The sequence below is a fragment of the Pleuronectes platessa genome, chromosome 6 (genome assembly GCF_947347685.1).
Source record: "Pleuronectes platessa chromosome 6, fPlePla1.1, whole genome shotgun sequence".
Taxonomy (NCBI): Eukaryota; Metazoa; Chordata; class Actinopteri; order Pleuronectiformes; family Pleuronectidae; genus Pleuronectes; species Pleuronectes platessa.
Genome location: NC_070631.1, coordinates 28,449,693 through 28,474,850, shown reverse-complemented (window position 1 = coordinate 28,474,850; position 25,158 = coordinate 28,449,693). Strand labels below are relative to the sequence as shown.

General features: G+C 42.9%; 1 protein-coding gene across 3 annotated transcripts; it reads left to right on the top strand.

The window, feature by feature from the left end:
• Window positions 1–2,669: 2,669 nt before the first annotated feature.
• Window positions 2,670–24,141, top strand: asxl1 (ASXL transcriptional regulator 1). Of its 3 annotated transcripts, XM_053424500.1 has the most exons (11): window positions 2,670–3,033; window positions 6,021–6,103; window positions 14,513–14,630; window positions 15,107–15,308; window positions 15,685–15,854; window positions 16,064–16,148; window positions 17,403–17,569; window positions 18,523–18,619; window positions 19,618–19,723; window positions 20,021–20,984; window positions 21,091–24,141. In XM_053424500.1, the coding sequence occupies exons 1-11, from the start codon at window positions 2,977–2,979 to the stop codon at window positions 23,740–23,742; spliced, it is 4,701 nt and encodes a 1,566-aa protein (XP_053280475.1). In that variant the 5' UTR covers window positions 2,670–2,976; the 3' UTR covers window positions 23,743–24,141. The 3 variants fall into 3 exon arrangements, with proteins under 3 accessions (XP_053280475.1, XP_053280477.1, XP_053280476.1); XM_053424501.1 differs by lacking the exons at window positions 2,670–3,033; window positions 6,021–6,103 and adding an exon at window positions 7,066–9,956; XM_053424502.1 differs by lacking the exons at window positions 15,685–15,854; window positions 16,064–16,148; window positions 17,403–17,569; ... (2 more) ...; window positions 20,021–20,984; window positions 21,091–24,141 and having other exon boundaries at window positions 6,021–6,104; window positions 14,511–15,248.
• Window positions 24,142–25,158: the final 1,017 nt, after the last annotated feature.

The following is a 25,158-nucleotide window of genomic DNA, read 5'->3' as shown; positions in this document are numbered from 1 at the left end:
CATGATGTAGTATTTGTGTGTAGCAGTATATTTGGTCAAGATAGCCATGTCACAATTATTCAACCCCTATATAATATTGTTGTTTTTAAAGCTGTCTGACAGTTATTTTGTCCTAAACTTGAGTTGAAACATTATTAAGCCTTTGGGAACTCTATACTGATCCTTCATTTGCTTCAGCTGTGATGCATATATAAACCCCACCCATGAAGGTATTCAAGGTGAGTTGCAATCATGGGAAAGACAAAGGAGCTTCCACAAAAGCTGAGAGAGGAGATTATTTCATCACACCTGAAAGGCCTTGGGTAGAAGAAGATTTCCCCCAAAAATTATATTCCAAGAGACACAATTGGGAACATTATAAGGAAGTTTAAAACTGATGGGGCAGCTTCAAACCTGCCTGGCCGTGGAAGAAAGCCCAACATTTCATCAAGGGCCCTCAGCAACTTAGTCAGAACAACTCAGATAAACCCCTGTGTGACTGCAAGACACCTACAGGATGACCTGATGAAGGCTGGTACAAGTGCGACAGTGGCAACTACAAGACGTGCACTGAATAAAAAAGGACTTCATGGCCGGCTTCAAGAAACACTCAGCTCTTGACCACAAGGAACATCAAAAGTCGACTAGAATATGTCAGGAGGAATTTGGATAAGACTACTGAGTTTTGGGTGACAGTTCTATGGACTGATGAAACCAAACTGGAACTGTTTGGACGTATGGACCAGCGGTATGTCTGGCGTGTGAAAGGCCAGGCTTAGGACCAGAAGAATACCATCCCCACAGTCCAGCATGGAGGTTGGTCAGAGATGATGTTGGGCTGTTTTTCTGCGGCAGGAACTAGCAATCTTTATTGTGTACATGGCATCCTGTATTCACAGAAATACCATGCCTTTTTAAAGAGAAATGTGATGCCTTCTGTTGACAAATTAAACCTTGGTGATCATTGGACTTTCAGAGAGAAAATTTCAGATTCAAATTTGATTAAAAATCTTTGGTGGGATTTAAAGAAGGCAGTTGCAGCATGGAAGTCATCAAACATCACTGATCTAGAGGCTTTTGCACTTGAAAAATGGGCAAAGATTCCAATTGAGAGGTGTAAGAAGCTTGTCCGCACTTACCGAAAACATTTTTTAGAAGTTATAAAAGCTAGAGGATGCGCCACAAAGTACTGAAGCTGGGGGGTTGAATAATACTGCACATGCACATGTGTTGAAAGAGTTACATTTTTCATTTGAACTTCCAAGTTAAGTCAACTGTTGTTGTCAAAATAACTAAAATACATATCAATAAATATCCTTTGTTGTTTGATGAGGTTTTTTTGTCATTTATTGTCATTATCTGTCATCCACATCACTATAATGTCTATTGAGGTGAGGGGGTTGAATATTTCTAATTGCAACTGTAAACTTAGTACTGTAGCATAGTCAGCAGGACTATGTGATGTGATTTTGTCAATGTCATCACAAATTCTCAAACCCTAACGTCTTTAATGAATTACTAAATTGGAATTGGAATAATTCTACTAACCAGCAAATTGACAAATTGTGTCTACGTATGTGAACTGGCCTGTTGTTGGTTTTCTTTTGTGAAAAGTTTAACTGAGCAAGGGATACAGATAAAGCTGTTGTAAAACTCCCTACTGGTCAAGAATCAAGATACCGGAGCTTTTAAAAGCATCTCATGCCTGGGTGATGTCTCAATCCCAAAAATAGGATCAGGGACTCAAGTTTCTTATCTTTCTCAACCTAGACAAATACAAAATATATCTCCGTGGATAGAGTAAAGATATCCATAACATGATGCAGACCTCAGTGAGGGAAACCATTCAGCCACACACAGACACAATGTTTATATACCTGTATGTAAGTAAACATACATAGATGCATACATAACTACAGGAGGAAGTGGAGGAATGCCTCCAACAGAACAACACAAGGGAGGTGTGGAGGGGCCTGAAAACCATCTCAAGCCATAGTAAGGACAATGGGAGGGGCCCGGAATCTTGAGAAAACGAGTATGCAAAAGAGCTGAATTCGTTTTTCAAAAGATTTTCCAGCTCGGTCTTGGACTGCCCTCTGGATCCCACTGAGGAGGTGGGTGACAGGAGGATGCTTGCAAAGTTGTATTCAATCACGGACACCTCTCACTCAAGAAGGATCGCTTCCGCAGGTCCTTCATTCCCCCTGCTGTTAGACTCTACAGTACCCTCCAGAATGTTGAATAATTGCTGCTTTGGTCATGTTGACTTACACTTTATGCCCCAAAAAATATTTTGCACAATTTTTAGTACTATTCTGCACTGCTGTGTGTCGTACAAATCATCCTCTGTGTACAGACTGTTCATACTCTGCATTTTTTTATTTTGTTTAATTTATTTTTATTTAAACTTTTAAACTTTTAAATTCTTTATTTTTAATTCTATTGTCCTTTATGCTGCTGTAACAAGTGAATTTCCACGATGTTTGGATAAATACATTTCCATCTTATCGAATCTAATACATACATACATACATTCATAAGTGTGTGTGTCTGTGTGTGTGTGTGTGTGTGTGTGTGTGTGTGTGTGTGTGTGTGTGTGTGCTGAGATTATTCCATACATCTGTTCACATGTATTAATGCATACGGGGGGGCCGGACGGAGTGTTTGACCTTTGACCTGGTTATTGCATTCCAGAGAGGCTTGTCCTGCAGCAGCACCACGGCCAGCACTCACTCACTCTGCTTCTGTGCTACAGTGCTACAGAGCTACAGAGAGACGATGTTTGTTGTGCTCGTTTAGACAAAACACTGGACACAGTAGTGGTAGTATTCACAGACGAGCAGGCACCGTAGCATTGTCTTGAGCTAAAAGGAACATCTTGTCTTGGCTTTAACATAGAACGTAGTTAGCCATTTTGCTAAGCAGCTAAACCGCCATCGTTTTGAGGTTGCTTTGTAGACGCAAAGCAGGCTAGCCGCAGACACCAGCGCAGAAGAAATGAAGGACAAACAAAAGAGAAAGAAGGAACGGACCTGGGCTGAGGCGGCTCGTATGGTATATTCCATATTCTTTTTTATATTCAACTAGCACTGCTTGTTGTGTATGTATGAATGTATGTAAAGTGATGGATCCAGATGTGTTGTTGTGTTTGAAAATTCCCCTCACGACTACAGCCTGGGTTCTGCTGTAACGTTATTATCAGCTAGCTGATAACATACCAGTGCTGACCCAACCAATATGCATTTAGGATTTAATGTTACTAGAAAGACACATTTAACATTTGCTGCATTTCTTTCAGAGTGCTAACACGAAAAGCTACGCAACATGCTAACCCTTGTTAGCACGCGTACATCATCCTCTGCTGTACTGAGCTCTTTGTTTGCTAGGCAGCGAACATGCTAGTATTACGCTAAGTATCATCTGAGCTACCCGACTAACATTAGTCGTAGAAATGCGACAACTATTCACTTTATGTGAACAAATCATTAGACTACGTGTGATGTTGTGAAACTCGTGTCGTTATTATACCGCCTAACTTGCCATAGTAGTAGGTAGGTTATGTTGTTGACCATAATGCTGGCTAACGTTAGCCCTGCTAAAAGCTAGCGTCAACCACTAACCCGCCTGTCTTGAGAATCCACATTGGAACCAAATGGAAATCAAAGTTAAGCTCAGTTTGTCAGATTAAACCGGACCCCGTTGAAGGATCAAGCAACACAAATAGTTTGGGCACGAATGGCCCTCTGTGTAAGGTCAAACCTTTTGGTAATGGGGGGTCAAGCTTGTACTTTCTTCTTTCTGGCAACCAACATTCTAAATGATGGCGTTTCCCCCAGATGAAAAGACAACCATATTTACTGTTTTGGGATTGGTGGTATATTACATAAATACCTAAATATATAGCGGCTTCAGAATGTTTTCACAGGGATAACATATTAAATGGAAATTCAATTTGCACCATCAGTCTACAATGGTCCTTAATGACAAAGGGAAAGCATAATTTATTGTTCCGAAGCCACCAACCCTCATTTACAAAATAGTTTGCTTTAGTTCTCTTTGTTGAAGTGAGGGGCTTCCTGTTCACTTCAGTTAGGACAGTCTGCCTATGGTATACTGAATTGATGGACAATGTTAAAAACGCTGCACACATGAGCACAGAGATCCAAATACATCTACATTTAAATATAGAGCTAAACCTATATTTCAAATGTTAGATGTTTGGTCAATTAATTAATTCTCATCCTTATAAAGTGACCAATTAATTCTCTTTGAAAGGAAGATAATTGTCAGTTGTATTTACCAATGCAGCCCCTTCTTGAATTTCACTGCAGACATTGTAAGGATCAAATGATGTTACAGTGTTATGGTTGGTTTTTAGTGTAGAATCAAATGTAACACTCATTTTGGCTAACAAAACGGGATCACAAATCTGTAATGCACTCCCACAGCAAGCAAAACATTGTTTTTTGGATCCAAGTTGAAACTATGTTTCTGGAGATGCATGGTGATGATGATGCAACTAGCAATATATTTTGGCCATTGTCAAAATAATTTTATATTCTGGTCGGGTCTGTCATGTTGGCTGTGCTGAAGTTTTGATACTGCATGTTTGTAATCTGTGAAACAAGCAAAAAGGTTTCAGGTAAACACACACTCATGCACAGATCCTCATTGGGTCATGCTCCACCGCTTCACAAGATTATATGGAAAATGCTTAAGTTGTTTTTGAGTAATTCAGACAGACAGACAGACAATTGGTAATGAATACATAAATTAAAGGTAACTTAAAAAAATGTCAGATAGGCACTCTTCTATGCCACATGTCTGAACAAGAGTGTGATTAAAGCAGTGACTGGGCTCATTAATATGCTGACTGGAATAGTAAATTAGATGCAGAATTAAGGCTGTTATGTTAACATTAATATGGATGTTAAAATCAAGGATTATAGTTATTTTATCTGCACTAAACAATAACTCGGGAGAAAAATCTGAGATTTCAGATACAAAATTGGACTAAGATGCAGGTGGACAGCATTCAGTTATGAGAAGAAATAAGACGAGTGTTTTCCACCTTGAGTGTCATTGATGTCCTGTGTTCAGACCTGGTATTAATATCCATGCCCCGTGATTCTATTGCCATTATCAGACATGGGATTTCCAAAGTATTCAGGTGAGGGGTGGCACAGCATGCAGAAGCAGGATGTAATGTATAAATGTTGCTGTGGAGATCATGTGTTTTTGTTAACAGCACATTGACACAGATGCTAAATAAATATAATTTGAAATGTTTAATAGAAATTGTGCTCATCTGTATTTGCATATGTATAGCGAAGAAGTCAGATCCAATCACGAGTGGTCAAAGGAGACACATTCCAACACATTTTAATGGTGTGAATAGATTAACTTTGAGTTCCTTTACATATGTACTATGGTTTAGATCAGTGATGGCTGGTGCTCAGACACAGTTGATGGACATTGTTTCTAAGACACATGCAACTATATTAGTTGGTGCCTGTAATATATTTTAAAACAGGGACTTCTTACGAAAGACAGGGTAGAGTCCACAAAACACTTCTCGTGTTTCAGTTTGAAGTAAATGGCGAACATTTCTTCAAATGTGAAGAAAACAACATAAAAAAAAGCCTCCATACTGCTCCATAGCATTCTCCAAAATTGCCAGCATTCTGTACTTTGCCACCTCCTCCAACGTGACAAGCTTAGAGCCGACAACAGCCTCCATTCCACAGCAAAGAAGATGGTGATAGCAACAACAGACTTGAAAAACATCTGGAGCAGCTTAGTACAGACAATGATGCTCGGTTCAAGATAACCCTGTACCAACTTACGTTATAGATCATTAGCAAGCTATTTTGACAACAATAGACCCAGTGACTTTTTTTAGATTTGTTTGAGAAGCCTATTTGAGCTCAGCTCTGATATGAATGTAGAAGTTGACAGAATTGGGAATCTAAAAAAAAGTTCTGATGTGTCTAGAAGTGTTTGTAAGTCTGTGTGGTAAAAAGTCTGGGGATATTTTCCAGGTGTTGGAGAACTTCTCCGATGCACCCATGACTCCCAAACAAATTCTCCACGTCATCCAGACCAAGGGACTGAAGGAAATGAGGTTAGACACACTTTTAGACACACAACAATTTGATAATCGATGAATCCGTGGATATGATTTTGGATTTATCGATAGTTAATTGGACAAAAAGACAAAAGCTACATTTGATCCTTTAAGGTTGTTTGCTTGAAAAGCAAATTTGCGTTTTTGAACAATGCTCTTATACATGTGTTACGGACATGTGTAACATAATTATGAATTAAGCGGAATCAAAACATCCTCAACTTGTTAGAACAACAAACTAGATGACAATACTGATTATTTCTTAATTCTTTTTAATTCTGAATTTCCCTCTGGATTAATAAAGTATCCATCTGGTATCCATCTAGTATCCATCTATCTATCTGATTACACATGGCACAGCAGCACTACTTCGCTGCGGTACGAACCCTCTATTTGTTAAAGATCTTCTTGTAAACTGAGAGAAGACAAAGTAATACCCTTCACCCACTCCAACATCTTTTCTCTTCAGGTGCTCCTGAAGTGATGATGTGCTGCTGTGCCATGTGAGATGAACTTTGCACATTTACAGCTAACAGACTTCTTCAAAGTCTTTTTTTGTTCCCACACCTTTGACGACACACTTGTCTCCGCTGTATGGTTAGTGATGTTTTCTCCACCATTTTTCAAATGCTTAATCCAAAGAGGAGATCACGTTGTCACATGAGCTACACAAGGTCAGGGCATTGGCTGTGTGCCAAGCAATAACAGACTCAACTAATCAATAACTAAATGAGTTGCCAATTATTTGTCTGAATCAATTTGAATCGATTAGGGGTTGCAATCCTGTTTTGTACAAGTCCCTGCTGCTGCAGTTAAAATATTAAAGCTATTGTTTTCAGTAGTCAGTGAACCTATTACACAGTGCACATGAATCAAAAACCAGTATGTATGTTTTTAACAAATTTTTTCTTTCCCTCCACATGGACTACTCTGTATGTTGCTGACTATAGGAGGTGAGTTGGATACAATTCAGTAACCAAACTATTCCTTTTTCATATTCTGTCCTCCCTCCACACTGTCCCGCTGACCTGTGCTCACTTTGCATGATAACAATAATCACTAATCAGAAGTTATTAGGACACGTTAAGTACTGAAGGGATTGCTCTGTGTTTATATGATCCGCTCTAGATTACATGAGGTTCGAGTCTCAAAACCTGCCAACACAAGATGTGAAGAGATGTAATTTGTCAACTTGGACCCAATATTATTCGTTTTAGTTGTGTGTCGTTTATTTAATTTAGGATAACTTAATATTTTCAGAATCAGGTTTTATTGTCCAATTAAGTTGCACAAACAAGGAATTTGACATGGTGAAGTGGCTCTCAGTGTGCTTACATAGAATACACATCAAAATACAAACAGTGCGATGGTCTAAGAAAAGAAGTGCAGGGATAAATATTGAACGGTATGAGTATTACTGTTATACAGTGAGGGTGATATAATATAATATAACTTCGGGAGTATTTGTACAGTGGTCATTAAAAAGATCCAGGGTTATTGCACAGTGCCACAGTGGATTGGCTGTTCATTAGTGAGACGCAAGGGGGAAGAAACTGTTTTTGTGTCTGGAGGTTTTGGTGAACAGAGATCTTTAGCGCCTACCAGAGGCGAGGAGACGGAATAGGTTGTGTCCAGGGTGTGATGGGTCTGCAATGATCTTTCCTGCCCGTTTCCTGACCCTGGAGGTGTACAGATCTTGGATGGTGGGCAGGTTGGCACCGATGATCTTTCCTGCAGACCTGACTGTCCGTTGGAGTCTGTTCTTATCCAGATGGTGGCCGATCCAAACCAGACAGTTATTGATATGCAAAGAACCGACTCGTTGAGTGCAGTGTAAAACAGTATCAGCAGCTCCTGATGCAGGTTTTGCTTCCTAAGCTGGCGCAGGAAGTAAAACCTCTGCTGTTCTTCTTGATGATTTTATTGATGTTGGGTTCCAACTTTAGGTTCCGGGAGATTGTGGATTCCAGAAATCGGAAATTCCACAGCCAACACAGTATTGTTGAGTATGGTGAGGGGCTGCAGTGCTGGGGGGACTCCTCCTGAAGTCCACTGTCATCTCCACGGTTTTAAGCGTGTTCAGCTCTAGATTGTTGTGACCGCACCACAGGGCCAGCTGTTCAACTTCCGGCCTATATGCAGACTCATCATTATCCCGGATGAGGCCTATGACTGATGTGTCGTCTGCAAATTTTTGGATTTTAACAGATGGGTCTCCTGAGATGCAGTCGTTAGTGTAGAGGGAGAAGAGCAGTGGGGAGAGCACGCATCCCTGTGGTGCACCAGTGCTGACTGACCGGATGCTGGATGTTATTTCACACAGCCTAAACTGCTGCTTCCTGTCTATCAGGAAGTTTGTGATCCACTGACGGGTGGAGGCAGGCACAGTGAGCTGGATGAGTTTGGTGAGGAGGACTTCTGGGATGATGGTGTTGAACGCTGAGCTGAAGTCCACAAACAGCATCCTTGCATAGGTCCCTGGGGAGTCGAGGTGTTGCAGGATGTAGTGCAGCCCCATGTTGACTGCATCATCCACTGACCTGTTTGCCCAGTAGGCAAACTGCAGAGGTTCCAGCAGGGGGCCTGTGATGCCCTTCAGATGGGTCAACACCAGTCTTTCGAAGGTTTTCCTGACCACAGACGTCAGGGCGACGGGCCTGTAGTCATTCAGTCCAGTGATGTAGGGTTTCTTAGGAACTTGGATGATGGTGGAGCATTTGAAGCAGGAGGGGACTTCACACAGCTCCAGAGATCTGTTGAATATCCGTGTGAAGATGGGAGCCAGCTGATCAGCGCAGGCTTTCAGACAGGAGGGTGACACACCGTCAGGGTCTTACGGCCTTTTTATTCTAATTCTAATGTCGGACAGAATTTTCTTAAATTCAAAGTTTTTAAGTATTTGAAGTTCATTGCTCGTTGAAAGGATGTACTTGCCTGATTATGCTATAATATTATCGTATCAGTTGTATAAAAGTAGTTTTATTTTTCGCAATTATACTGCCAATAAACCTTGTTATCGTGACTTGCCTACCTTAATGGGACATATTATGAAAATTCCACTTTTGTAGTGCTTCTACACGTTAATTTGGGTATCTGGCATGTCTACTGTCCCCAAAACTCTGTAAACTCTGTAAAATAAATTAACATAAATAAAAAAGTGAGCCATGGGGGAACAGGGAACTCAGGGCCTGAAGAGGTATGCTGTGTGACCTCGTTAACTTCTTGCACAGGGTGCAGGTTGGATCACTGCAAGTGATCAGTCTCGGCTTCTGAAAGAACTCCTCCAGAGCCTTACTGTAGTCAAGATCAGCCACAGAGGGACCATTTCTTTTTATACGGAGGCAGGCAGTAAGGCTTTCCCCTGCAGCCTGTTCCTGAGGTCTTGATCTATTGAAAAAAAAAAAATGTAAGTCTTTGGATAAATGTAATAAAATTGAAAAATAATCACATAACTGACATTAAACAAATGTGTACCTACTTAAACTGCTAGCAGAAAAGTGAAAACAAAATACTCACCCTGTTCATAGCCGAGAAATCTCTCTCGCAGTTGACACTTGACACAGGAATTGTCAGTGCAATGGCAGAGTACTGGGCCAGGTTTGGGTACAGGAGCTTCAGCTCATCAAAGTCATAGGCCAGCTCCTGCATTACCTCCAACTTTGACTTATCCTAGTAGGATAAAGCAAACAGTAAAAAGTGTTAGGAAAACAGAAGTTAAAAAAAAAAACATTCAAAATTTTGCTTCTGCTGCTTACCTTAAAGATGCCCTGGCCCACATGAACCTTGAAGCTGGTACATTCTTGCAGTGCTGCTCTGCCATCCACAGTGGGAAATTTTTGGGAAAGCAGTTGTAAGTTCTCTTCAAAGTCATCATCTCCCCTCTCCACTGCTTGTGGGCTGAGTATGTTAAATGCACCTAGGATGTTCAGCTGTGAGAATCTCCTCAAGGTGCTCAATGAGATGGTCCAAGTATGGCTCCATTACCTTTTGAAAATTTGATTTTTTAAATTAGTATAATTACAGGTTATTATACTATCTTTTAAGTTTGTAACTTGAAACATTGTACATTCAATACCTGAGTGCGAAAACGGGTCCAAAAAGAGGTGAGGTCAAAATAATCACCCCTGTGGCGTCTCCTCTCCTTCTCTGCCTGTATGTTGAGGCGTTTCACTCTATCTTCCAACCCACTGAGATATGACCCTGGTGGCTGCTTGTCTCCTGCCTCCTTGATTTGTCGAATGGCCTCAATTGTAACAGGCACCTAAAATATTAAATGAGTATATTAAAGCTATATTGTTTTTGCTTTTCATAGTTTTCCATAAACAAGTGTATGTGTACTCATTTTAAATCAACTTACATGTTTCTTGATAGCCAAAGAATTGACATCTTCCTTTTGGAAAAGCTTCGAAAGCCGTGTCAGGTGGGGAAGGACATCTGCCTGGAGGTGGATGGCAGCCACAAACCTGTATGTTGCACAGTATGTCTAAAGGCCCCTTGCTACAGGGTCCTTCTTCTCTGCTTCCTCAGCAAGAGCTGCCAGATTCCTCTGAAGAGTTGAAATGGCTGTGTCTTGGGACAGCCATCTTGTGTCCTTCACCTCCTAATGTCCAAAGAACATATAAAGAGGACACATAAAATCAAAGACAATGGTGTGGAAAAATTATCTTAAAATGTAGAAAAGGCAAGGCAGGGAAAGGCAATTTGTATAGCCAATTTTTGCAAACAGTTTGTTTCAAAGAAAAATTATTAGATTGCTTACAGTTATATTCAGGCTGTCCACTCCTAGAACACTGGAAGCTGCTTTCAGCACAGCTGTGCGATTGGCACTGTTTCTGAAATAAATGTGCAGGCCTTGAAGGTGCCCTCAGAACGTTTTCATGAATGGCACGTTGTCTGCAGCATCTTTGCACGCAAGAGCAAGGCGGTGTGCTGCACAGTGCACAGACACTAGCTGTGGCCAGGAGTCTGTCAGCTTTTTGGCAACACCATTCTGGCCTCCTTAAAGATAGATATTACAATAATCAGTACTTAGTTAGAGATAAATAGTAACTATACCTCAAATTAAACTTATTTTCAGTTCTTACCTGTCATCACAGCAGCACAATCTGTCCCCAAACCAAAAATCCGATCTGTTGGTATGGCTTTGACTGTAATCACCTCACGAATGGCATCTGCAACGGTATCTGCCTTACCATCATTTAGTGGCACCATGTCAAGAAACTGACAAAAAAGTTGGCCTTCTCTGTCCAGGTACCTAAAATGTTTTTATTAATATTATTTTCATTTATCCAGCATAAGGTCAGATTTATCATTGTAAAATTAGTAGTACTGTAGTAGTACCTAATATGTATATCCAATTGCCTGGTCATGGACATATCTGTGGACTCATCCACAAGCAAGGCTCCATAATTTGTATGGTGGGAAATTTCATGTTTTAGCAGCCAGTAAAAGCATTTAAACCCACCTATTGTTTACTTTTGCTTAAGATTGCGGCCATCTCAATGCTTGTCCGATGGTGTAGAGACCCAATATGTGCGTTTAGCACATCTTGCCTGAACGTAGTACAAGGAGCTTCAATGAAAGTTCTCGTTGAGCATCCTTGTGTTGCCCTCTGGCGGTGACTACGACACACCCGGCAAAACATACCTAAGAACGACACACACAAAAGGCCACAGCTAAAACAAAGCGTATCTAATGCTGAATTTAATAGCAAAATTAAAAACCAATATGAAATTAGCGAGCATAATATTGTTGATATTTTAATAGTACAAAACATGCTTACCATACTCGGTCTTGTAGAACCATCCGCTAAATTTAGGGTCACCTAACCACTTTGGGTTAAATCCGCTACTTCGATGTTTACCATCGCGGCTCGCAGCAGGCTGCTCCGACGTGCTAACATCCGACGCGCTAACTAGCTCTGGCTCTGCCTCATCATCGAGCCGCGGCTCGGTCGGCTCGCTGGCGATGCTCTCCGCTTGGCCTGGGGGTGAACAAGCGGCCTCATCGTCTCCTCCAGTGCTCCCCCGACTCCGGAAAAAGAAAAAGTCCAAGGTTCTTTTTTTTTTTACCGTTGCGAAAGTTGTTGCGTGGTAGAGACAGGTCGTGGTTTTGGAGGTTCAGGTGATGGAAAAATACACCTGACCTCTCACCTTATGTGTTCACATACTGACCATAAGATGTCGCCATTGCGGTTTCAACCGTATCAACAGATGCGGTTAAAAGCGCAATACCGTCTTTGGTATCATGTTTCTGGTGCATAACATTATTTTTTTTTTAAATAAATAAACAAGCAACGCTTAGCCTGGCGGCCCGCCAGGCCTATAAAGCACTGGGGGAAACCCTGCTAGCGGGGCTCCACCGGCCTGGTGAGCTTGCGAGCTAACGCTAGCCGGGGAGCCAGGCTCGCGAACCCTAGGGAAATTCATCCTAGCGTTAAGTGGCCGCATAAACAAGGGACCCCTGGGACACCTCTAAATGTTGACTCAACAGTGTGGAAGGATGCTGCGCCAGCTCAAGCTCCCACTGCTCCCACTGCAGGGCTTTGCTGGGAGCTGGGGCTCTCGCGGCCAGGCTCACCGGGGGTGAGGGGGGCGGGGCACTCAAAACAGGTCAATCTGAGGAGGGCTGTTTTAGACAGGGTAAAAAGGGTGCTGTTTTAAATTATCCTTGTGGAATTTTGACCAAAAATAATGTCCCCTTTAATATTTTTTTGTAATATACCATGTAAGAGGTTTCCTTAAGCAGTTAACAGCTTTAGTTCGAGGAGACTCTTTCATATCCAAGCAACTCAAATATCCTTAGCTGAATTGAAATCAAATCGAGACCTTGTGAATTGGAATCAAATCATTCTGGGAAATTAGCAGCCAAACACAGCCCTAATTAGCAACTTAGCAGGAGATTCTTCGCTCAGACCGATCACAACAACCAAGATATCTCTCTGGGGTTCAGGTAAGGGATGTTGCAACAGGCAGATACAGGACATAAGGTATTTATACCACTGCAGAGATTACGTGTATTTGTTTCCAGCACATCAACACAGACGTTGGACTTTGTCACCAAATCTCGCTTGGCACCTTTGTCGGTGTCTTCAACTCGCCACATTTTCATCCTGAGATATTTGTTTTTCCTTTTGTCTTTTTCATTTTTGCATCTGTCGGTGAATCCTTCAGAGTTTTTTCGATGGCTCCGGACAAACTTTCTTTTACTAGAGGCACTGTAGCCCCCTACTGACTTAAATATATCACCCGCATTAATATAATAACATATCAAATGTCTATCTTTACTGGCCCGCCAGTAAATAGGACCGAACTTTTTTTTGATAAAGCTATGTGGGCCGTGCCACGATGCGCAATACCTGGCTAGACACACACAGAGCGAGCGTGCACTCCTCTCCACTCGCAGAGGGAGAGCCAGGTGGCGTGCACAGGTTACATAGGCCGAGCAACGTACGCAATGCCCGGCTAGACACACACAGAGCGAGCAAGGGCTCATCTCCACTGCACTCACTTGCAGAGTATTTGATGATATTAAATAATTTTTCCCCATAAGTTCACCATGTCTTCTAGGCTTATCTCTCTCTTTTTTTCCTTCCATCTTTCTCTCTCCATCTCCCTCCGGCCAGAGAGCCAGGCGGCATGCAAAAGCTCCACTAGCCAAGCCAGGGTGCACACAGCCCCGCAGAACAGAGAGCCAGGCGGAGTGCACGGGCTCCACTGACCGAGCCACAATGCGCAATGCCCGGCTAGATGCACTTGGAGTGAGCGCCCCTCCTCACCTGCCAAGTATTTGGCGCTATTAAATTATTTTTCCAGCGTTCCAGAGATTCCAGTGCCTGTCCCGTCAAGTTCACCCACACGCTTTTCTCTGTGATGAAGATTAACAAAAACCACGCTCAAAAACCACACTCAGGAGTGATGATTGTGATAAATGATATTGTCATCAGTTTGAAACAATTTCATACCAATGAAAAAACAATATTAGATCATAATCCTGCAACTACACCCTTTCAAAGACCAATGAACTTTAAATTCTTCAGAATATTCAGTCTGACATTAGAATTAAAACATAATATCCTCTCCTCCTGGAGCAGCGGTAGTCAGAATTATGCAGCGGCGGGACATTGCAAAAAAATTCATGTAGCAGAGAACATAAATCCATTATCTTGTGTCTATGCATCTCGATGCACCTAAGAATCGAGAAATTATATATGTATAGTATATTATATATGTTTTATTAAGACCTGAAAAAGATCTCAAATTGCTATGTTCCAAACATCATGTTAGTGTATTGTCACACAACCCTAAACCTTTGGTTTAATGTCTTTAGTCTGACCCACTGTGTGTAATCATATTCTCTCTGTCTCTGTACCTCTGTCTCTCTGTGTGTATGTATGTATGTGTACAGTGGAACAGCTCCTTTGGCCTGCCTGGTCACAATGCTGCACTCTCAGGTAAGGGGGGACAGAGTTAAGAATAGCATCTTCTTTAAGCTGCCCGGACGGATGAGCCTGTTCACCCTAAAGGTAATCAAACACAATCCTCTTCACTCAACACTTAATTTGCCTCTTGATTGTGACTTTATTTTACTGTCAAGAGTCATATCATATTATACTAGTGCTGTCAGTTAAACGCGTCATTAACGACGTTAGCGCAAACCCATTTTAACGACGTAAATTTTTGTGAGTAGATAATGAGTGATATATAATTTTTCCGTTAAGGATTCCTTTAAGTGACATGGGAGTAAATTGTGGAATCTGGAGATCTGTGATTTTTTTTTTTTTTCTAGGTTTAGACCATTAGTAGCTTTATAAACCAAATGCAGACTTTTTATCAACTATTCTGTATTTTTGGGATAACCGATGTAAGAAAGCCTGAAGATGAGTGATATATTTGTTAATTTAGTACATTCACTATTAACCATATTCCTTACACATGCAGAGAAAATTGTGTTTTTGTAGAAGAAGAGGATACTTATAACTTTACTGTTGACATGTTGTAGAAGAACGCCCTCCAGTGGACAAAGACCACCTCAGAGTCAGAGGCATCAACTGAGGCGGCTGGCAGTACTTCCCAGCTAGCTTCCAGCAGCAGCACCCCTGCAGTAGGCTCGGCTTCTGTCCCCATTGGCCCTTCTGAGGCCACTGGGCAGGAGAGCTGTGACTCCACTGAGACCACTGCTGCCGCCAGCGGAGACAATGACGGTAACACCCTACCTCAGTTACTGTTTCATTATATCGAACAATGATGCATCCTGTAGAGGTTATAGTTGTGCTGAGCTATGCTGTGAAGTGCCTTAAGCACATGAGCCTCAGGCTACTTCAATGCCACAACAACTGTTTACATGCAGGGGAGACAAACGATTATTACCAATCTCTGACAATTCCCAGTATATAGCCTTCCTGTTTAGACTTGAGTGGCCCTGTGATATGCGTTTTCAGGTGTGGAAATGTTTTCAATGTTTTCTTTATCATGTGAATCCAAAGTGTGTATTCCTATCTTGTAAATGTTCATAGACTACTTGCATCTGTCATAAATGTGTGAGAGAATTTACCTTAGTGTATTTGTTCCTGACTTAAGCCTCGGTGGATGAGAGCTCGTCCAGCACCTCCTGCTCCACAGAGCCTCAGGCCCCCAGCACCCAGCCTCAGACCCGCCTCAGCAGAGCAGCAGGACAGCAGGGACGCACAGACATACAGCAGAGCCAACATGCTCAACACACTCAGACCAGACTGAGCCGATCCAGACAGGTCAGCACCCTGCATGAAGTTTACGATGGACATTTTAAATGTATTCATTTCCCAAAAATGTTTGATCAGCTCTACAGTGTCATTCAGGTTGCCCTTTTTTGACAGTGAGACAATTCTAGTTATAAGTTAAATCTTCCACATGTTTCAGTTGGATCTTTAAAGGGAATTTGCTACTGTATATACTAACTATCTCCTCCTGCTTGCTACAGTCAGGGAGGCAGAGGAAGAAAGCAGTCATGATGCCTCGTGTTGTCCTCACCCCTCTTAAAGTAAATGGAGAGCATGTCCCAACAGGTAAGGACCTCTGTTTTGTCCCTAGAACAACAACACAGCAGAAATGAAAGTCAGAAACTGTATTTCTGATTGGCCTGTCTGTTTGCATTGGGCTTCTTACTTGGCCTGTGGTAATGCTGATGGCAGTTTCCTGTTTGAAACTGTAAGACAGACAGAGATTTCTGTCAGTATTCGGCAGATGAAATGCTCTTAACAAACTCTTTTTTTTAATCTCCTCTTTTAATAAAGTGAATAATAGATGTGTTTTTATATTTTTGCTCTGCAGCGACCACAGAATTTGTCATTGACATTAGTGAGTCCTGCTCAAACAGTTCTACAATATACTCTATTTTTATTGTTTCTGTGCTGGTTGTTGTTTGCAGAACAGTCTATGGTGCAGAGTTCATTCAGCTTTTGTGCATCCACTCAGTGTTTTTTATAAAATGAAGCTGAGTTTTGTTTATTACTGTTCATGTGTATGGCTTTTATATAACTTAGATTGATTTACTTTACTGATGTTATTTTTTCATACATAACATGTCGGTTATATAAAAGCTCTGTAATTCAGCTTAATATAAAGCATTCTAGATACAAAAATAACATTTTGCTTTTACTTTAAAGGGAAATTTTCAAACAGCAAGTGATTCTATGAATATTTTTGCCATGACAAAGATCAGCATTCGCAACACCTGAGTCAGTCCGATATGGTAAATTACAAATTATCAAATTATTTAAATGACCTGGCGGTCTAGACTTTATTACTGGTGGACCAGTTGCCAATCACTGCAGTATGATATTTGAGGATGTAGAAGAAGGCAGGTTCAACTTGGTCTGCAGACTGCCTAATAGGCCATGCTACCCCAGCCCCACTGACTGCAAGCCGCAGTTTGTCTGTTTATACAAATTTGTATCAATATTGAATGTAAGCCATTTACAAATCGCACCAAATTTGACACTGCACTTTTAGCGCTCTTAAAAATACACTTCCCAATTGTGAAGCTGATAAGTTGAACAGTTCTCGAGATGCATTTTACAGACATAACTGACTGACTGACAACCAGCAGAAAAAACTTAGAGAAGATAGAAAGCACACTGTTACTACAATAAATAAAGGTTAAGTAAATTCTCTCACCAGTTATCTGAGGGCCGGATATCTAATATAATATTAATGTTTTGCTGTGTGATTTTAAAAGTATTGTGTGTGGTGACTGACTCCATGGACCTGCACACTGCTTCAGAAGCTGTCTGAGTAAACATGTTTTTTTTCTGCGTCAGGGCCCATGAAGAGGAGTCGAGGAGGAGTGGATGTAGACTTTGAGACACCAGGCTCAATCCTGGTTAACACTAACATCAGAGCCCTCATCAATGTGCGGACCTTCTCAGCCTTTCCCACACACTCTCAGCAGCAGCTGCTGCAGTTGCTGCCAGAGGTGGACCGACAAGTATGTGGTTTTTCTGTTGTTTATCCCAGGCTTTTATGTTGCATACCCTAATAAAGAACTGTCTTAACAAAGTTTGGTTTCACTTCAAGCACTCGTGCAGAGAAGTTGTTCTGCTGTGATTATAAATTTAGATGACAGAGCACCACACTAGTTGGTGTTTGTCTAAAATACTCATACACTGTATGCTGGTTATGGCTCAGGAAGTGAAGGTGGTCCTCCAGCTCCTCCAGTCCACATGCTGAAGTGTCCTTGGACAAGACACCATAAATTGCCCCTAATGCCTGAGTGTCAATTTGTTATAAAATGAAAACATACCACATAGTAGTGCTGTCTGAATGTGTATACGTGCTTTGAGTGATGTCTAAGACTGAAAAGGGCTATATAGATATAAATGCAGTCCATTTACTGTAGATGATTGAGGGCAAGTTTTTTTGGTTGTAGCTTATTGTCCTGAGGATCATGCTTGGACCAATGTTGACCCAGGGTTTTGGTCACATTGATGGTTCCCAGCCCTTGCTGCTACAGATCACCATTTGCCTATTTATTCTATATGTATTTTGTAATGTCATTTATCTAAACTGGACCAAATTCTCCACTGCAATTCCTTGTATCACATATCAAGTTTGAAATAGATTAGATATACAGCTTTAGATATATAGAAACCCAGGGTATTTCTTATCATGCAACTTAGAATGAGTAATGACAAAGAAAAACAATATTTGTGTGCAACATAAATGTCAGGTTCAGGTGCAAAACCGCCTCGTGTGAGAATGGTGTGCAAATGAGGACAGGTTGCATATTGTAGTTCAATTGTTCTGTATATTTGCTTTTGCATAATATAATTTTTGTAAAGCTCAGTTACGCTATGATACAGGCCACTCAATTTCTGAGATTAATTAATTACATTTGATTGTTTTCCTACTGTGTGTTCATTGAAGCCTCTCACTTTTCAGATTGGGCCTGATGGAATGGCCAGATTGAGTAGTTCAGCTCTAAATAACGAGTTCTTCACCCATGCCTCCCAGAGCTGGAAGGAAAGGCTGGCTGAAGGTAAGTGATTGGTCAGACTAAATGGTATCAGACTACTCCAATTTTCTTACGACTGCCATCTTGCAAAATGGCGGCCAACATAGATTTTCATTAATAGTACCTTTCTAAACAGCTGTTACTAAGTGCTTCAGAAAGAAAAACAAATAAAAACAAGAATATAAAACATAAGTCAAGGAGACACATTTATTATCCAAATGGCTATTCCCAAGAGCCATGTATAGTAAATTAATTCAACATGTTAAACCCTGTTAAATATTCTTATCTTAAAGCACTGACAATTTGATAAATGGCTGCCATGGGTGACATTGAAAATTCTGGATCAGTCTATATACAGATCTATAAGAATGCTTTTGGATAGTGCCAAAATGTTATGGTCTTATCATGAAACTCACAGTTGGTCTTGTTTTCTTGGTGAGTTGGTGATAGGAATGTTTTGAAGTTGTACAAGTGATAGAAGTAGATGAAAAAAGGTTGTAAATTAAGGAGGTGAGGAAATCATAAATACCAGCAGCAGAATTCAAACGAAAAGCTCACTTTGTGGTGTGGAAGGTTCCTACAGAATCACAATCAGTGTGTCGGTAGTGATCTCTTTACAATACAGTAGCCTGAAACATAGTTTATAAAAATGCCCATGTCTTATGTGTATCCAAATGGTGATGCTTTTTATTTTAAATTTTTTTGTCAAGTAGAATGAAAGACTTGATCAAGGCAGAATGTTTCTCCCTTGTGAGAATTTTTAGCAAACAAACTTCGACCTCTTCTTCGACAAGAATACCAGTCCAGATCAGGAGCCAATTGAGCTTGGTTGTGCAAGACAATCGTTCTGTACAGTGTGAGCACATAAATCGTGAGCTTCTACTTTCATCTCAGATTATTTACGTGTAGTGTGAGGCAGAAATGAACATTTCTAAAGTCACTTGGTTAATGCCAAGCTTAACTATTGTATTTGTTTACAGTTTCCTGTAGAGTAATCTTTACATGTGCTTGAACCTTTTTAGGTGAGTTCACCCATGAGATGCAGGTGCGTTTTCGACAGGAGATGGAGAAAGAGAAGAAGGTTGAGGCATGGAAGGAAAAGTTCTTTGAAGAATACCACGGGCAAAAGTAAGTCTGATTTTACTGTTCATTCAACATTCATGGCAGGGGTTTGGTCATACTTGAAGTAGTTAAATAAGCTATTAGTAGTTTATTGCACATTAAACACTCAAAAGTATCAGTAGTATAATTTAGAGTCTTGATGTGCTATGATCAGCCACCACATTAAAACTGATCATTGCAGACAGTCATTTAGTTTTAAGCCACTTATTTTCTTGTACTTTGACTAGGGTTAGGATTAATCAATCATGGCCATTTTGCGTCTTGTTTTTATAATGTACTTAACTGTAGTTTTTGTATCTGTAGGTCTGGACTGACACGAGAGGAGTCCCTTAAGCTTACCATGAGTGAAACCAATGAAGTTGCAGCCAGTGTGCTCGACAGTGATGTTGCTGTTGTCGCAACTGGTGCTCCCAAGAGACGCAGCGTAGGTCGACGAAGGAGAGATGGCAGGATGAGGAGACGCACGCGGGCTGACCTGCGTCGCAGGGCACGCAGGACCCTATGCAAGGCCCCTGCTCCTACCTTACAGCCTGAAGAAGCAACTGAGAGTAGTGTTGCAGTGGACATCTCAGCTGACTCTATTGCCTCTCCAATGTCTGACAATACAATGGTTCAAGGAGAGGTGGTGCTGCAGGCAGAGTTTGGTGTGGAGCTTCCATCTGAGAGTGCCCTCATTGAGCCAAAGCCCTCACCCAATCAGTTGTCAGTGTGTTTGCCAGCCCCATCTCCTACGCCTACTCCCACTCCCAGCCCTACTGGCATCAGTGCAAATGAGGAGCCTGAACTTACCGCCTGTCTACTCCCTGAAGAGCCTGCACCTGTCCTGGCTTCCACCTCATCCCCTTCCTCCTCCTCCTCTTCCGTTTCATCTGCCTCTTCACCTGCCTCCTCACCCTCCTCACCTTCAGATGAACAAGGAGCTTTTGCCGCAGGTCTAGACTCCTCTTCATCCTCATCAGCATCCTCCAGTGCTGCAGTTGCAGCCGATCCCCTTGATGATACTGCCTCAGTGGTCACTTCCATCACAGGGGGTACCGCCACCAGCAGCCGAGAGAGCAGTCCTTCGGCAAGCCCAGCCAGCACAACTGTACCCAATGCTCAGCTTAAGGAGCAGAAGAGAAGGCCAGATGAGAGTCAGGCCTTCTCCAGCTTCCCCGAAAAGAGGCCGCGGATCGACGACCGTCAGTCCTTTCGTACCACAATTGACAGTGTCTGTTCGGAGAAGCCGCAGCCGACAACAGAAGAACCCAAGGTGCCGCCTATCCGGGTAAGACTTTGTGAGATAAACCTTCACACAAAATTGATTTGGCTTTTCTGAAATAAGTTGTTCCTTAGGATAGGTGGTACTCACTGTCCTTGTGTGTCTGTCCCAGATCCAACTGTCCAGAATCAAACCTCCCTGGGTTAAAGGGCACCCCACCTACCAGATCTGCCCACGGATCGTGCCTCCCGGTGAGGGCTCTCGGCGGTCGGGGACGGGGGGCGCACGCACCTTGGCAGACATCAAAGCCCGTGCCCAACAAGCCCGGGCCCAGCGCGAGGCCGCTGCTGCTGTTGCAGCCTCTGGCGAGGGGGCAGGGCCGGCCGCAGTCAGGCTGCGGCCTGCTTCTGGGCTACCGGATAGCAGCAACAGACGAAGAGCACAAGAGCATCCAGGACCTATCGAGCCAGGAGGAGGAGGAGGAGGAGGAGGAGGAAGACGAGGAAGAGAAGGAGGAGGAGGAGCAGGAAGCAGAGAGGAGGAGCAGGGATCGTCTTTGGGCGCTAATTTGTCTAGAACACAACTACTGCGTCTCAGTGTAGATCCCACACCCCAGCCCTCCCTATCTTCTACCTTAACATCCATGTCCTTGGAGCCTTTACAAACCCCAAGCCCTCCTCAAGAGGAGGCAGCTTGGGGCCCAGAGGCTACAGAGGAAATAGAAGCAACATCAGCCAGTGTTCAGAGAACCTGTATTGGGCAAACAGATAACATAGCTGTCAAGCCTTCTCCAGAGCCTGTAGCTGTAGACACTGTAGCTGAGCCTTTGGCTGCCCAGCCGACCAGGCAAGGCCAGTCTGCCGCTGTCCCCATAGAGAGGTCAGATAAGAGTTGTGAAAAAATCCCACTGGCCCCAACCTCAATCCCAGATTCCCTCCCTAGATTTGGGGCTCAAGGTGTGGACGTTATTCAGACGCTGGCAAGTTCCTGTCAGCCCATAGATAAGGAACAAGGGAAAGAGGCTGGAATGGGTGGTGTTATCCAGCATGGTTCCCACCATATGGACGCCCAGGAGCCTCTCTCTCATTCAGTGTTAGAGAACCAACTTACAGACACATCGTCTACCCAGAATTTTGTCTCCGGAGGAGATAAAGAAGACGAGGCGGGGACACATAGCGACTCCACAGAAACTGCTTCAGACTGTGAGGATGAGTGCCAGGAAGATGAGCAGCAGCCGCAGCTTGACCAGGACTGGTGCCCCACACTGAGCACCCAGAGAAACAGCCAACTGCTCAGCTGCAGCCCTTCTCCTCAGAACCAGCAGCCGGTCATCCAGGCCCACGTTTCTGGTCGCCAAGGTCAGACCGTCATTATGCCTTGCTTCCCCAGCAACTTGTCTAACCCTTTACAGAGCCGCTCCCATTGTCACAACCACCTGCCACTTCCCCAAGCCCTCCCACAAGGCCTCAGGGATAGCAACGTTGTGGTCAAAATTGAACCTGGAGATGATGGCAGAACTGCCAGACAGAATTCTGCTGAAGAAGAGTGCTGTGAAGGCCTAAAGCCCTCTGTCACTCAACTGACTGCAGCAGCTGCCTCCAAGAGATTGGCCAACTCAGTCAGACCAGTGTCGAGTGTGGAGGCCAACAACCCTTTAGTCACTCAGCTGCTGCAGGGTAGCCTGCCACTGGAGAAAGTTTTACCCTCACACTCTGCCAACAGGCTGGAGATTAGCCGATTGCCAGAGGCACAACCCAGGCCACAACTAACCAGGATACCTGGGCCTCGTCACAGGCCTGAGGTGTCAGCCCAGTCTCTTGCTTTAGAACTCAATGCATTTTCTCAGAGCCACAACAAGTCTCCTATAGGCCATCCAGTCTCGTGTCTAATGGAGGCCCCAGCTGTATCACAGCATCAATCTCAGCAGGCCCCTGGGGCTGTCCCAGTCATCACTTCTCTGCCACCCTCCTCCTTCAGTGCTTTGTCCTCCAGAAGTAAGACAGACATTAGCTCCCAGACTACAGTGGAGTCTGCTGTTATCAAAGACTCCCGTGGCCCTCAGCCCTCAACAGGGACCACTCCAGACAGGCCCCAGCCCTCCCACCGGACTATGCCTAATAGGCCATCCCCCCCTCATGCAGACACCTGTCCCACAGAGGTTTTACCTACTATTAAGATCAACTGGCGGCCCCAACCGTCTCAGCTCCTCCACCCTCAACAACAGCAATTTTCTCCTGCACCTACCATAAAGAATGAAGATGCTGCACGACCCTCTTGCCAGGCTCTTGCCAAATCCTCCCCCACTGTACCCATGAGTATTACCAAAAAAGAGCCTGTGAGCTCTGTGGAAAGCTTCCTTAGTGGAGGGGCAATGGAGGGACTCCTCAATATGGAGATGACTTTTGCTAGGATGGCTAAAAAGGAGCATGGCAAAGCTTCCTTTTCATCTGGCTCCCCCTCCACCTCCTCCTCTCCCTCACCCTCCTCCTCTTCCTCCTCCCTTCCCTTCCAACTGTATGGGAAGCTGCCCAAGAAAGCGGGCAGTGTTGGAGCAGTAAGCTACACAGCCAATGTGTCAGTGATGGACAATGGTGGTTTCTCCAGGAGCATGACGGATAGTGTGCTCCAGCTGCGTCCCCGCTTGACCTCCAGCCAGACCACCCTTAGCATCCAGGCCTTTGCTGACAGTACAGCTGAGGAGGTGGCGCTCAAGTGCTCGTGCCGCCTCAAAGCCATGATCATGTGCCAAGGCTGTGGTGCTTTCTGCCACGACGATTGCATCGGTCCCTCCAAACTCTGCGTGTCATGTCTGGTGGTTAGATAGCATGTTGAAGTCCTTGTGCACTGCCGTACTGCTTTCTGTGTACAGTATCAGCAACAGGACTCAGGCTCAGTGGACAGAAGCCTGATTTGGTCAGAGCACATAGGAGGACCCTATCAGGCTTGCCTTGTATAATGACTGGCCTGAATTTTTGGTTGTTGCAGAAATTCAGATTTTAGTTGTTGTACTGCTATTATTATTGTTATTATAATTATTATGATTATTATTGTTATTATGAATTTGGGGGCATGATTTATTGTGAATTGTGCCTTTTTTGTTTTCTCTCCTCAAAAACATTTACCTCATCTTATCTTGCTCCACCTGTCATCTTTTGGTGGCCATAATTGTTTTGGTCCCTCGTCAAAGAAGTATTTTTTTAACCATTAAAATGAGTAAATGGCATTGTCTTCCTGGTTTGTGGTTTTCTTCACTCATCTCATGCTTCCCTTTAACTTCAGTTTAAGTTAAACCTAATAAAATGATCTTCTAGCGGGCTTTGAATCCTTTCCCGAACAACACACTGATGCTGCCCACTCCTCAAACAAGTGAGCCACAGTGTATAAAAATGACGATTGTCTGTACCACAAAATGTGATCATGATCCAATAACATGTAAGACCAGGGCCATGTTCACCTTATGTTCACATTCAAACTGTTATTAATAGCAGCTCATGTACTTAAATGAAAACTTAATGATTTTAATTTTTTCCTCTGTTTTGATTCTGTAGATACTTGATACACTGAAAACTGTCAGTCGTACTTATCCTCACATGAAAAACAGAATTCAAATTGCCAGTAGACTGACACAAAGGTGCAACATGTTGGAGCAATTGTGCACTCAAACATCTGCACCAGCCTCAGAAGTCAAGGTGTGAGACTGCAAAATGACACCAGTAGAAAAGTAGCCAAAGGATATGATGAATAGGATGTAAGAAGTGTGTTACGATTTCTCAGAGCTGTAATGTCCAGCTTTAATTTCAACTACTATGGTTTGAAGTGCTCGTTAGCAGGTAATGGCTTCTGTCTGTGTGCTTCTTTTCTTGTGTTTTTTTCCAAAGTTGGCGATGATGCTGGGAAGGAGCCCAGGATGTCCTGGCCCTTGAGCAAGACACTGAGCCCCAAAATGCTTCTCATGCTGCATTATCAGTACGTGATTGGGTGAATGTGGCCCATTATAAAGCACTTTGAGTGGTCAAAAGACCAGAGAACATTGTATATATGAAATAATAATTAAACAATAATAGAAATGTACCATTTATAACTGACCTTTGGGAATAAGTAAACCACAAAAATATACAGCAAGAATAGCTGTTGTACTACAGCAACTTGTATTAAACGGGCATGAGTTAAAAGCATTTTAAGAGTTAACACCCAAACAAAATGAATCCAGTCCACATGCACTGTGGGTTAACTTTTATTT

What these genes read in the sequence shown, in the direction of transcription:
- asxl1 (XM_053424500.1), top strand. Translation starts at nt 2,977, where the DNA reads ATGAAGGACAAACAAAAGAGAAAGAAGGAACGGACCTGGGCTGAGGCG. An exon ending in TGCCAGAGGTGGACCGACAA is followed by an intron (nt 17,570 to 18,522) that starts GTATGTGGTTTT and finishes CTCACTTTTCAG; the next exon opens with ATTGGGCCTGATGGAATGGC. An exon ending in GAAGGAAAGGCTGGCTGAAG is followed by an intron (nt 18,620 to 19,617) that starts GTAAGTGATTGG and finishes GAACCTTTTTAG; the next exon opens with GTGAGTTCACCCATGAGATG.